Raw genomic sequence first — 11,358 nt, forward strand, 5'->3', positions numbered from 1 at the left:
AATTCATTCAGTTTCAAGTGGCCACATACAAGCAAGTGCAGGATGCATTGTAGATTACTTCCCTTGCATTGCAAAAGCAGAGGACACGATGGAATCTCACTCTTGAGCGGAACCGTACTACTTTTGGACGGGCGCAATAGCCGAGTGGTTAAAGCGTTGGACTGTCAATCTGAGGGTCCCGGGTTCGAATCACGGTGAGGGCGCCTGATGGGTAAAGGGTGGAGATTTTTACGATCTCCCAGGTCAACATATGTGCAGACCTGCCAGTGCCTGAACCCCCTTCGTGTGTATACGCAAGCAGAAGATCAAATACGCACGTTAAAGATCCTGTAATCCATGTCAGCGTTCGGTGGGTTATGGAAACAAGAACATACCCAGCATGCACACACCCCGAAAGCGGAGCATGGCTGCCTACATGGCGGGTTAAAAACGGTCATACACGTAAAAGCCCACTCGCGTATATACGAGTGAACGTGGGAGTTGCAGCCCACGAACGCAGAAGAAGAAGAAGAAGTACTACTTTTGGATACCGTTTATGAAGAGAAATTGGGTTCTCAATGTGGATTAGAGGTCCCAGTTAGAATCTGGATTAGTGTCACTCCGGTTTTTTTTTTTTTGTTTTTTTTTTTAAGAATGTTTATATTCTCTCTCTGTCTGTCTGTCTGTCTGTCTCTGTCGAGGATATAGTCATAGAATACACTAAAGTTTTGTTGTTGTTTTTTTTAGTTAGTTAAAAAGAACTGTGGGAAAACCACAACATTACGATAATTTTGAGTTGGTTTTGCTGCAAGTTTGAAAATCAGAAAAAAAGTTATTTTATCCGCTAATGAATCAGTCGCCGATATTTTCTCTCCCTCCACTAGACCTTGAGTGGTGATCTGGACGCTAGTCATTCGGATGAGACGATAAGCCAAGGTCCAGTGTGCAGCATGCACTTAGCGCACGTAAAAGAACCCACGGCAACAAAAGGATTGTTCCTGGGAAAATTCTGTAGAAAAATCCACTTCGATAGGAAAAGCAAATAAAACCGCACGCAGGAAAAAAATACAAAAAAATGGGTGGCGCTGTAGTGTAGCGACGTGCTCTCCCTGGGGAGAGCAGCCCGAATTTCACACAGAGAAATCTGTAGTGACAAAAAAAAATACAAATACATATACAAATCGTTAGTACAGTGCCACTCACATTCTTTCAGCTCGTATAACTTTTTTTTTTCTTTTTCAACAACGTGAAACTATCAAAACTTTTCTGTCCCATGGAACTCGAGCATCTTACCTAAAAATTGCACCCTTTGTTGAACAATTGCAATTCTTTTTGTTTTAAGTGGCAACATGCAGCAAGTGTGGGAATGTATGGCAGAGTATTCCCTTGCATTGCAAAAGCAGAGGACCCAGTTGGAATCTCACTCTTTAGTGAAATAGTACATCTTTGGATACCGTTCATAATTAAGAATAGGGATCTCAGTGTGGATTAGAGGTCCAAGTATCTGGATTTCTCTCTCTCTCTCGTCTCTCTCTGCTTGTACCTGTGTGTGTGTGTTGTTTGTGTGTTTTTTGTGTGTGTTTTTTTTCTTCATTTTATTTCGTTTTATTTTTTTTCTTCCCTGTTATATATCTCTACTGACACACAACACACAATACACAACACACACGAAGGAAATAACGCAAAAAACAATGAACCTCCGGTTATATTCAACATAATAGAAGTCAATCACCATACTCCATTTGTAAAAATAACCTACGACGTATAACAAACATTTACAGTATCTCTCATTTTGTGTTGTGTGTGTGTGTGTGTGTGTGTGTGTGTGTGTGTGTGTGTGTGTGTGTGTGTGTGTGTGTGTGTGTGTGTGTGTGTGTGTGTGTGTGTGTGTGTGTGTGTGTGTGCATTCGTTCTTTAGTTTCAAGTCTTTTCACTTAAGTCGTATCAGACGAGGGTAGGGAAAAAAATCGAAGGAAGGAAAAAAAATACTGTGTACGCATGCGAGAGTGTGTGCGCGTGCGTGCGTGTGTGCGCGTGCGTGCGTGTGTGTGTGTGTGTGTGTGTGTGTGTGTGTGTGTGTGTGTGTGTGTGTGTGTTACATACAGAAAATTATTAATTGAAGTTTTTGTTTAAAAACAAAAACAAAAGAAAAGCAAACAAAAAAGAGAAAAGAGCATAACAATATGACATCTTTCTAATAACCCCCTAAAAAAACCCTAACAACTATGAAAGCGAACCAACTGGACTATTTAACAAGGGTATGAAAAAGTCATACATTAGCAATGGACAACTAAAGATTGTCAACACTGAAGATGATTTCAGATCAGGGATGTGAGACTTTAACATATGACAAATTAGTATAATGATCGGCCGTTATGTGAGCACCACAGATACAAGAAACATTACCGACATACGTGGGTCTCAAACGAAATCATTTTCCATCTGCAAATCAGAGCTATAATAGGCCTCTTATGAAAATCATTTTAGTAATGTTTTCCTATGAAACCATACATTTTCGGTATATTTTTATGTGTGTGTGGGGGGGGGGGGGGCAGGGGGGGGGGTGAGGGGGGGACGTGGGGGATACTTCTAATACTAAATGGTTATAGGTGAGTGCATGCTTTAAACCAACCAAAGCCTGACTCATGTAGACTGTGCCACCCCATCCCCCCACCTCCCTTTGTATGTATGCATAATTTTGACCCTTGACTCTGCAGTTATCACAAATACAGTATGGAGCTGAGTATAATTTTCAAAAGACATTTCCATAGACAAGAAACACAGGTGAGATGACACAGTATACAACTACTCCCCAATGTATAATAACATGAGTTCACACACCATACAACTGATCAAACTCCATTTATCACAACAGCACGTGACATGACAAACGGTATGACTATTTCCATTTAAAGTATGTACACAGATATAACTGTAGTGCATTCGAAAGGTGTTTTACAAATCTTATATTCCATTGTTTTCAGTGTGTGTGTGTGTGTCGGAGGCGGGGGGCGGGGGGGTATACTTATAATATGTATCATGAAATCAAGAAAAGTTTCTTTTTGATATTATGAATATTCTATGTTGTTTCTGTTGTTGTTGTTGTTGTTTGTTTTGGGGGGGGGGTTAAGTTTAAAAAATAGTTTGTAAAAGCGATTTTATTTCTTAATTCTACATTCAAACCATTCAGTCAACATTATTTTGCCCCGCTAGTAGCTTCGTCTGATCTGCGTAATCATACAATTATGCTTTCTCAAAGAAGTTCACAGCAATATTTAAGACGGCAGCTCCTGGGATTTGTTCAATATCTTTACTCACCACATTGCTATGTGGTAAAAGAACGTGAACCCCAAGTGAAATTCATATAAGGGTAACGAACGTGAAACTATCAAAACCTTTCTGTATCCCACGAATCTCGAACATCTGGCCTGAACAACTGCATCAATTATTTTAACCATTGCACTTTGTTTTGTTTCAAGTAACTTTAATGCAGCTGGGTAGGATCTACGGTAAATTACTTCCCTTGCATTGCAAAGCAGTGGGTGTATGTGTGAATGTGTGTCTCAATGTTTTACATTTATTTGCTTATTTATCATAGTTGTTGTCTTTTTATTTATTTATTCATTATTATTATTATTACTACTCTTCTTTTTTTAATAAATAAAATTATTATTTATTTATTTATTTATGCACGCTTATAGTTGACCTCATCAAGTTTTTGCGCCTTATACATATTATCATTATTAGTAGTTCTTTTTTATGTATTTATCTATTATTTATTCACCCTTTTCTTTTCTTTCTTTCTTTTTTTCTCAAGGTCTGACTAAGCGCGTAGGGTTACGCTGCTGGTCAGGCATCTGCTTGGCAGATGTGGTGTAGCGTATATGGATTTGTCCGAACGCAGTGACGCCTCCTTGAGCTACTGAAACTGAAACTGAAACTGCAAAGCAGGGAACCGAAGTGGATGTTTTCTCTCGAGCGGAGTCTTACAACTCTGGATACCTTTCTGGACAAGAAATACAGTAATTCTCGGTGTAGGTAAGAGATCCCAATAAAAAATCTGGACCAGCGCTAGTGTTGGGGTCAGGAAGACCACAAGACTTTCCTGCTGCTACTGTTGCACTTGCTAATGTTGCCACCGTTGTTGCTCCCTCTGTTGATGCTGATACTGTTGTTGTTGTTGTTGTTGAGGCTGTTGTTGTTGCTGTTGTTGTTGTTGCTGTTGTTGTTGATGTTGTTGCTGTTGTTGCTGTTGTTGCTGTTGTTGATGCTGATACTGTTGTTGTTGTTGTTGCTGCTGTTGTTGATGATGTTGTTCATGCTGATACTGTTGTTGTTGTTGTTGCTGTTGCTGCTGGCTGATGTTGGTCTGCGGGAGCAGCACCGTGTCGTCACCCATGATGGCTCGCAGGTAGACGCAGGTCGGACGAGCCCGCACGTGCTCGTCCCATATGTTGTCCGTGGAGTCCACATGGTCCAGCTGCAGACCACAGTAGAAACAGCGCACGCAGCGGCCGGACCCTGCACACAATGTCTGTATTTGTATTTGTGTTACTCTTTTTGTCACAACAGATTTCTCTGTGTGAAATTCGGGCTGCTCTCCCCAGGGAGAGCGCGTCGCTACACTGACAGCGCAACCCTTTTTTTTTTTTCCTTTTTTTTTAAATAACTTTTTTTCCTGCCTGCAATCTTGTTTTGTTTTCCTACCTATCGAAATGGATTTTTCTACAAAATTTTGACAGGGACAACCCTTTTATTGCCGTGGGTTCTTTTACGTGCGCTATGTACATGCTGCACACGGGACCTTGGTTTGTCGTCTCATCCGAATTACTAGCGTCGACCACCACTCAAGGTCTAGTGGAGGGGGAGAAAATACTGGCGACTGCCGGTGTGATTGGAACCAGTGCGCTCAGATTCTCTTGCTTCCCATGTGGACGCGTTACCTCTAGGCCAACACTCAACTGTTTCAGTTTCAGTAACAGTATTCAGTATCAGCTGTATTTTCTGTTTCAGAAATAGCCGCAATAGCCGAATGGTTGATTAAAGCGTTGGACTTTCAATCTGAGGGTTCGAATCTCGGTGACGGCGCCTGGTGTGTAAAGGGTGGGGATTTTTCCGATCTCCCAGGTCAACATATGTGCAGACCTACTTGTGTCTGAATCCCCTTCGTGTGTATACGCTCGCAGAAGATCAAAGACACACGTTAAAGATCCTGTAATCCATGTCAGCGTTGGGTAGGTTATGGAAACAACAACATACCCAGCATGCACATCCCCGAAAACGGAGTATGGCTGCCTACATGGTGGGGGTAAAGAAATAAAACGGTCATACGCGTAAAATGTTACATGTCTGTCTGAGTGTGTATGTGTGTGTGCCCCTCCTATACCCAAACACACATAATTATAGGTATGCATCACTTGTAACCAGCAACAGCAGCAAAATAAATAAATAAATAATTATTTCCACGACTTTTAATTTACAAGGAGTGTCAGGAAAGATACTCTCCACTATAATCAAATTCTGGCCCAGATAATCGGGACAGCAGTTGCTTCCTCTGGCTGTTCTGATGGTCACAGTCGGACACGACGATTATCATACATTCATACATACAGGGACAGGGGTGGGGTGGGGGGCTGAAAGGTAAACTGACCTGCACGGTAGAATCCCGCCAGAGCCATGTCTGCAGCATCGATGCCACAGAAACTGGGCCAGTCGTCATCGAAAGTTCCTCGCCGAGTCCTGAGCGGAACGAAGTCACGGTTGTCCGCCACGCTCAGGTCAATGCGAGCCTTCTTCGTAGCCCAGGGCGGCAGGTCACTGGCAGAGTGCACTACGATTGGTGGAAGACGCACTGGGGGGGCGGGGTCCTCCTCGTCACGTGCTCCAAGATGGCGCCAGTCTGGGGGAGGAGCCAAGTGGTGCGCTGATGCACGGCCATCACGTGCAGGTTGGGACTGGGAGTTGTTCATTGAGGACAGTGGCTCGTCTTCTGGATGGAAATGACGTCCACCGCGCACACCCTCTGGCTCACCGTGTGCCTGAGCTGAAAAATAAACATGTCTCTGGAAACTACATTCAAAGGAATCTGGTCGTGACGGTGGTCGCCTTTGAAAATCCTGTTCCATCGAAATTTGAGACGACCATGTCGAAGGAAAAGCTTCCTCGTTCGAAATTTGACAAGGTGGGTGAACAGAACCATGCGTGAACCCAGTCGCTCCAGATTCAGATGTGTAACTGGTCCTCTGCTCTGTCCATCTGTCATTCTCTGCGTCAATGTGGGGGGGACCCGAACTGTCAGTCGTGGGGTGCCGATCGGAAACATATTCTGACAAGATTGTCGAATAATCATACCCCATGTGGGATAAACCTGAGGACAACGGGGAGGAAACGGACACTGGAGTGTGACAGCACACAGACCCTGGTGGAGATACGGGATGCACGTGCTCGGTGCTTTGTTGCGTTGAGTTTTCCAGCGTCAATTCCAGTGACGTTTGACTTGAAGGGTGAGCAATGTGTGCATGTCTCGTTGCTTCATTGACGCCGTCGTGACTCGTTCCTGGTGAATCCTGGGGTGAGTTTTCAGTTCCACTTTCTTGGGTCATTTCCGATGGATGGTCACGTGAAATATTTTCAGCGACACCTCCTGGCGTCGTTTCAGATAAACGGTGACTTGAACTTGGAGTTACACCTCCGTATGTCGCTTCAGATAGATCGTGACCTGAACGTTCAGTAACACCTCCGAGGGTCGTTTCAGATACGTAGTGACCCGAACTTTCAATTACACCTGCATGAGTTGGTTCATATGTGTAGTGGCGTGAAATTTCAGTTACACCTCCATGGTTCATTCCAGATGCACTGTGATGCGAACTTTGAATTACACCTGCATAGGTTGTTTCAGACTCGTGGTGACCCGAACTTTCAGTTACACCTGCTTCAGTTGGTTCATGTATGTAGTGGAGTGAACTTCCAATTTCAACTCCATGGGTCATTCCAGATGCGCTGTGAAGTGAACTTTCAGTCACAACTCTAGGGGTCGTTTCAGATTCGTGGTGACCCGAACTTTCAGTTACACCTCCATGGGTCGTTTCAGATACACAATGACGTGAACTTTCAGTTACACCTCCAATGTTTGTTTCAGATACACAATGACGTGAACTTTCAGTGACACCTCTATAGGTCGATTCAGATACATAGTGACCCGAACTTTCTGTTACACCTCCAGAGGTTGTTGCAGACGCACTGTGACGTGAACTTTCAGTTACACCTCCATGGGTTGCTGCAGATGTGCTGCGAAGTGAACTTTCAGTTACACCTCCATGGGTCGTTTCTGACAGACCGTGACCCGAACTTTCAGTTACACCTCCAGGGGTCGTTGCAGATGCACTGTGACCCGAACTTTCTGTTACACCTCCAGGGGTCATTGCAGATGCACTGTGACCCGAACTTTCTGTTACACCTCCAGGGGTCATTTCAGATGCACTGTGAAGTGAACTTTCAATCACAACTCTTGGGGTCGTTTCAGATTCGTGGTGACCCGAACTTTCTGTTACACCTCCAAGGGTCATTTCAGATGCACTGTGAAGTGAACTTTCAATCACAACTCTTGGGGTCGTTTCAGATTCGTGGTGACCCGAACTTTCATTTACACCTCCATAGGTCGTTGCAGACGCACTGTGACCCGAACTTTCTGTTACACCTCCAGGGGTCATTTCAGATGCACTGTGACGTGAACTTTCTGTTATAACTCCAATGTTTGTTTCACATAGACTGTGATGTGAACTTTCTGTTATAACTCCAATGTTTGTTTCACATAGACTGTGATGTGAACTTTCTGTTATAACTCCAATGTTTGTTTCACATAGACTGTGATGTGAACTTTCTGCTACACCGCCAAGGGTCGTTTCAGGCGGATGGCCACGTGAATTATTTTCAAGACCACTTCCATGAGTTGTTTCAGATAAACAGTGACCCGAACCTTCAGTTACACCTCCATGGGTCATTTCAGATGAAGTCTCCAGGAAGGCATCACATGTCAAATCACTGTCAGGTGAAAACTCTGGGGGAAAACTACCAAACGAATCTGTGTCTGGATGACAGATGCCAGACCTCGTGTTGGGGATGGTGTGGTGGTGACGGTCACCGGCCTGGTCCACTGGTGCATATTCACAGTTTGACCTCAAAACTGACTGTGGAGTCTGGGAGCAAGACCTTCCATCACCTGACATTGTATCCTCGTTCGACTGGTGAACCTGCCCTGTTTCGGTTCCTCCTTCATCAGAATCTCTTCCTTGTGGTGCTGGCGAAGGTGGTGAGAAAGTTGGCTCTGCCTTTGGACTGCCGAGATCTTCTTGTGTTATATCGGTAGGCATTTGACGTGCGTCTCTTTGGTCAGTTTCTCGAGACGCTGCATTCATCAATGGCGGAACAAGCTTTTCTGGGTTCCACACTGGTATGTTCTGCTCCTCTTCCTGTTCTTGACACTGTGTAACACCTTTGTCTGGCTGCAGCTGTTGACCTGATTGTCTCTTAGTCTGGTGGTCAACCAAACCTCCTGCAGACGCTGGGGGTTCCGGGTCTTCTCTGGACTTCTGAATCTGAGTGCCAGGCCACAGACATTCTTCCTCCAGGTACTTCTTGAAATCACGAAGATTACGCGAACTGGACACGTGCTGCACACTTTCCAGGCTCTCCAAGTCCTTTGACCGAAGTTTCAAGTAATCGTCAATGCATTTAATGACGGAATAATTGGCGTTCAAATTGGTTGTATAATATACACAGTTGGGAGGCTTTTCACTTAGTTTATTTTCTCGGCGTTTATTCTTGTCCTCGGGCCATTCATCCACCTTTCTGTCGTCTTCTTCATCCTTGTCGTCGATAATCGCAGCACTTTTTTTGGCCTTCTCGAGACCCGCGTGTTTCACGTCCTGCTTTCCAGATTTAGTGTACAATACAAAAACCGAAACATCAGACAAGTTTCCCAGCAGATAAATGAAATTATCTAGTTTACTGGAAACGCTGCCTTTGGCTGCTTCAAGATCGTCGTACAGTTCTTCAGGTTCTTCCTGCGTCTTTTTCAAGCCCTTCGTTGCCTGCTGCTCTTTTTTCTTTATACACTCCTCTACTGACCGCAGTATGCGCAGCCATGAATTCTCAAAGAATTGACAAAGACGGTGAAAACGAGTGAAGGATGAAGTGGTGCTGATTTCATCTTCTTTTTCCTCTCCTTGCTGAAGCGTTTCGTCAACCAGGGCACTTCGTTGCTCTTCTTTCTCTATACAGCTGTCGGAATTCAACAGGGAGTTCCGCTGGTGTTGTTCACCTTTTCCATTCAACGTGTTTTCATTCGTACCTACAACGTAAAGCGTCACCGAGAATGTCATATTTGGTTATTATTGTGTTGTTTGGGGCGCTTGAGATATTCTATGCCTTTCCTCTGACCATGATCATCACATGTGGTTGTTGTGCGTGAGCATTACGTCATGTCAATATGGTAGCATTTCTATGTCTTCTGTGTGTTCACATTGGATGGGTGTGCGTTATCATTCTAGATGTACTGTTTGCGCATTTCCAAATACCAAATAAATGAACTTCTCGTTTTGGGAGGTGATGGAGAATTCCCTGTGAGGCTGAACACCAGTTGTTGCAAAAGAGGATATATCTGGATGTCGATGTTAGATATTGTCTGGGGCCTTCGGGTGGAAGGTCTGTGGATGTCGATGTTAGATATTGTCTGGGGCCTTCGGGTGGAAGGTCTGTGGATGTCGATGTTAGATATTGTCTGGGGCCTTCGGGTGGAAGGTCTGTGGATGTCGATGTTAGATATTGTCTGGGGCCTTCGGGTGGAAGGTCTGTGGATGTCGGTGTTAGATATTGTCTGGGGCCTTCGGGTGGAAGGTCTGTGGATGTCGATGTTAGATATTGTCTGGGGCCTTCGGGTGGAAGGTCTGTGGATGTCGATGTTAGATATTGTCTGGGGCCTTCGGGTGGAAGGTCTGTGGATGTCGATGTTAGATATTGTCTGGGGCCTTCGGGTGGAAGGTCTGTGGATGTCGATGTTAGATATTGTCTGGGGCCTTCGGGTGGAAGGTCTGTGGATGTCGATGTTAGATATTGTCTGGGGCCTTCGGGTGGAAGGTCTGTGGATGTCGATGTTAGATATTGTCTGGGGCCTTCGGGTGGAAGGTCTGTGGATGTCGATGTTAGATATTGTCTGAGGCCTTCGGGTGGTGAACGAGGGCTGCAGTGGCTTTGTGGGGGTCTCTATGGATCACACTGGTGACGAGTGCCTCCGAGGAGTGTCCCCGAGGAGTGTCCCCGAAGAGTGTCCCCGAGGAGTGTCCCCGAGGAGTGGGATTTCTGTCCCAAGTGACCCGGCTTCACTGGTCAGCGGTCTGTGTGACGTCATCCTTGCCTATCCCCAATGCTACGTCCCGACACACCCCTTTCGCTCCTGGAAGAATGAATAGAAAAAAATTAATCAAAACTAATTAATCAGATTGATTAAAAATAATTAGTATCATGTAGCGCTGAATCTTTTGCAAAGAGTGACCAAAGCGTTTACACAACAGTCATTCACACGCGTAACTCTCTCTCTCTCTCTCTCTCTCTATATATATATATATATATATATATAATGAAATAAAATAAAGCGTCAAAAATGATGATAATAAGATTATAACAATAATGATGATGATTGTAATGATGGTACTTATGATAATCATATTAATCATAATAATTTACATCAACACCAGAAAACCATAGCGTATGTATATATGAAATCACGTTTAGGGAATACGTTGCTGTGCTTGATGTTGTCTTTGTTGATTTTGTTGTTGCTGATGTTGATGCTGTTGTTGCTAGTGTGTGTGTGTGTGTGTGTGTGTGTGTGTGTGTGTGTGTGTGTGTGTGAGAAAGAGAGCAGTGAGTGTGTGTGTGTGTGTGTGTGTGTGTGTGTGTGTGTCTTTGCGGGCGTGTTCGCACATATCTGTCTATAAGGTAAACACACAACAAATAGTAAAAAAGGATGGAAGGGAGAACAGATCTGGATAGAGGAACTGAAGAAGTGGGAGGGGTTTCAGAGGTACGAGGGAGGGTGTTCGTTCTGTTTGTGTATGCGGGGGGAGGGGTGGGGGGCGAGGGGGGGCCGGGGGGGGGGAGAGGAGGAGGTAGGGTGTTCGTTCTGTGTGTGTATGTGGGGGGGGTGGGGAGAGGAGGAGGGAGGGTGTTCGTTCTGTGTGTGTATGTGGGGGGGTGGGGAGAGGAGGAGGGAGGGTGTTCGTTCTGTGTGTGTATGTGGGGGGGTGGGGAGAGGAGGAGGGAGGGTGTTCGTTCTGTGTGTGTATGTGGGGGGGGGAGGGAGGGTGTTCGTTCTGTGTGTGT

General features: G+C 44.8%; 1 protein-coding gene across 3 annotated transcripts in view; it reads right to left on the reverse strand.

Moving 5' to 3' along the window:
- Positions 1-3,966: 3,966 nt before the first annotated feature.
- LOC143298134 (uncharacterized) overlaps positions 3,967-11,358 on the reverse strand; it is a 34,052-nt gene continuing 26,660 nt past the window's right edge. For 2 of the 3 annotated variants that reach the window (XM_076610855.1, XM_076610856.1), the window contains exons 2-3: positions 5,630-10,429; positions 3,967-4,500 (exon numbers count right to left, since the gene is read on the reverse strand). In XM_076610855.1, the coding sequence (XP_076466970.1) occupies positions 4,106-4,500; positions 5,630-9,359 (4,125 nt within the window). In that variant the 5' untranslated portion in view covers positions 9,360-10,429 and the 3' untranslated portion in view covers positions 3,967-4,105. Of the gene's footprint in view, positions 4,501-5,629; positions 10,430-11,358 lie in introns of those variants that run through there. The other variant, XM_076610859.1, reaches the window with a different exon arrangement.

Source organism: Babylonia areolata, chromosome 23, assembly GCF_041734735.1.
Source record: "Babylonia areolata isolate BAREFJ2019XMU chromosome 23, ASM4173473v1, whole genome shotgun sequence".
NCBI lineage: Eukaryota > Metazoa > Mollusca > Gastropoda > Neogastropoda > Buccinidae > Babylonia > Babylonia areolata.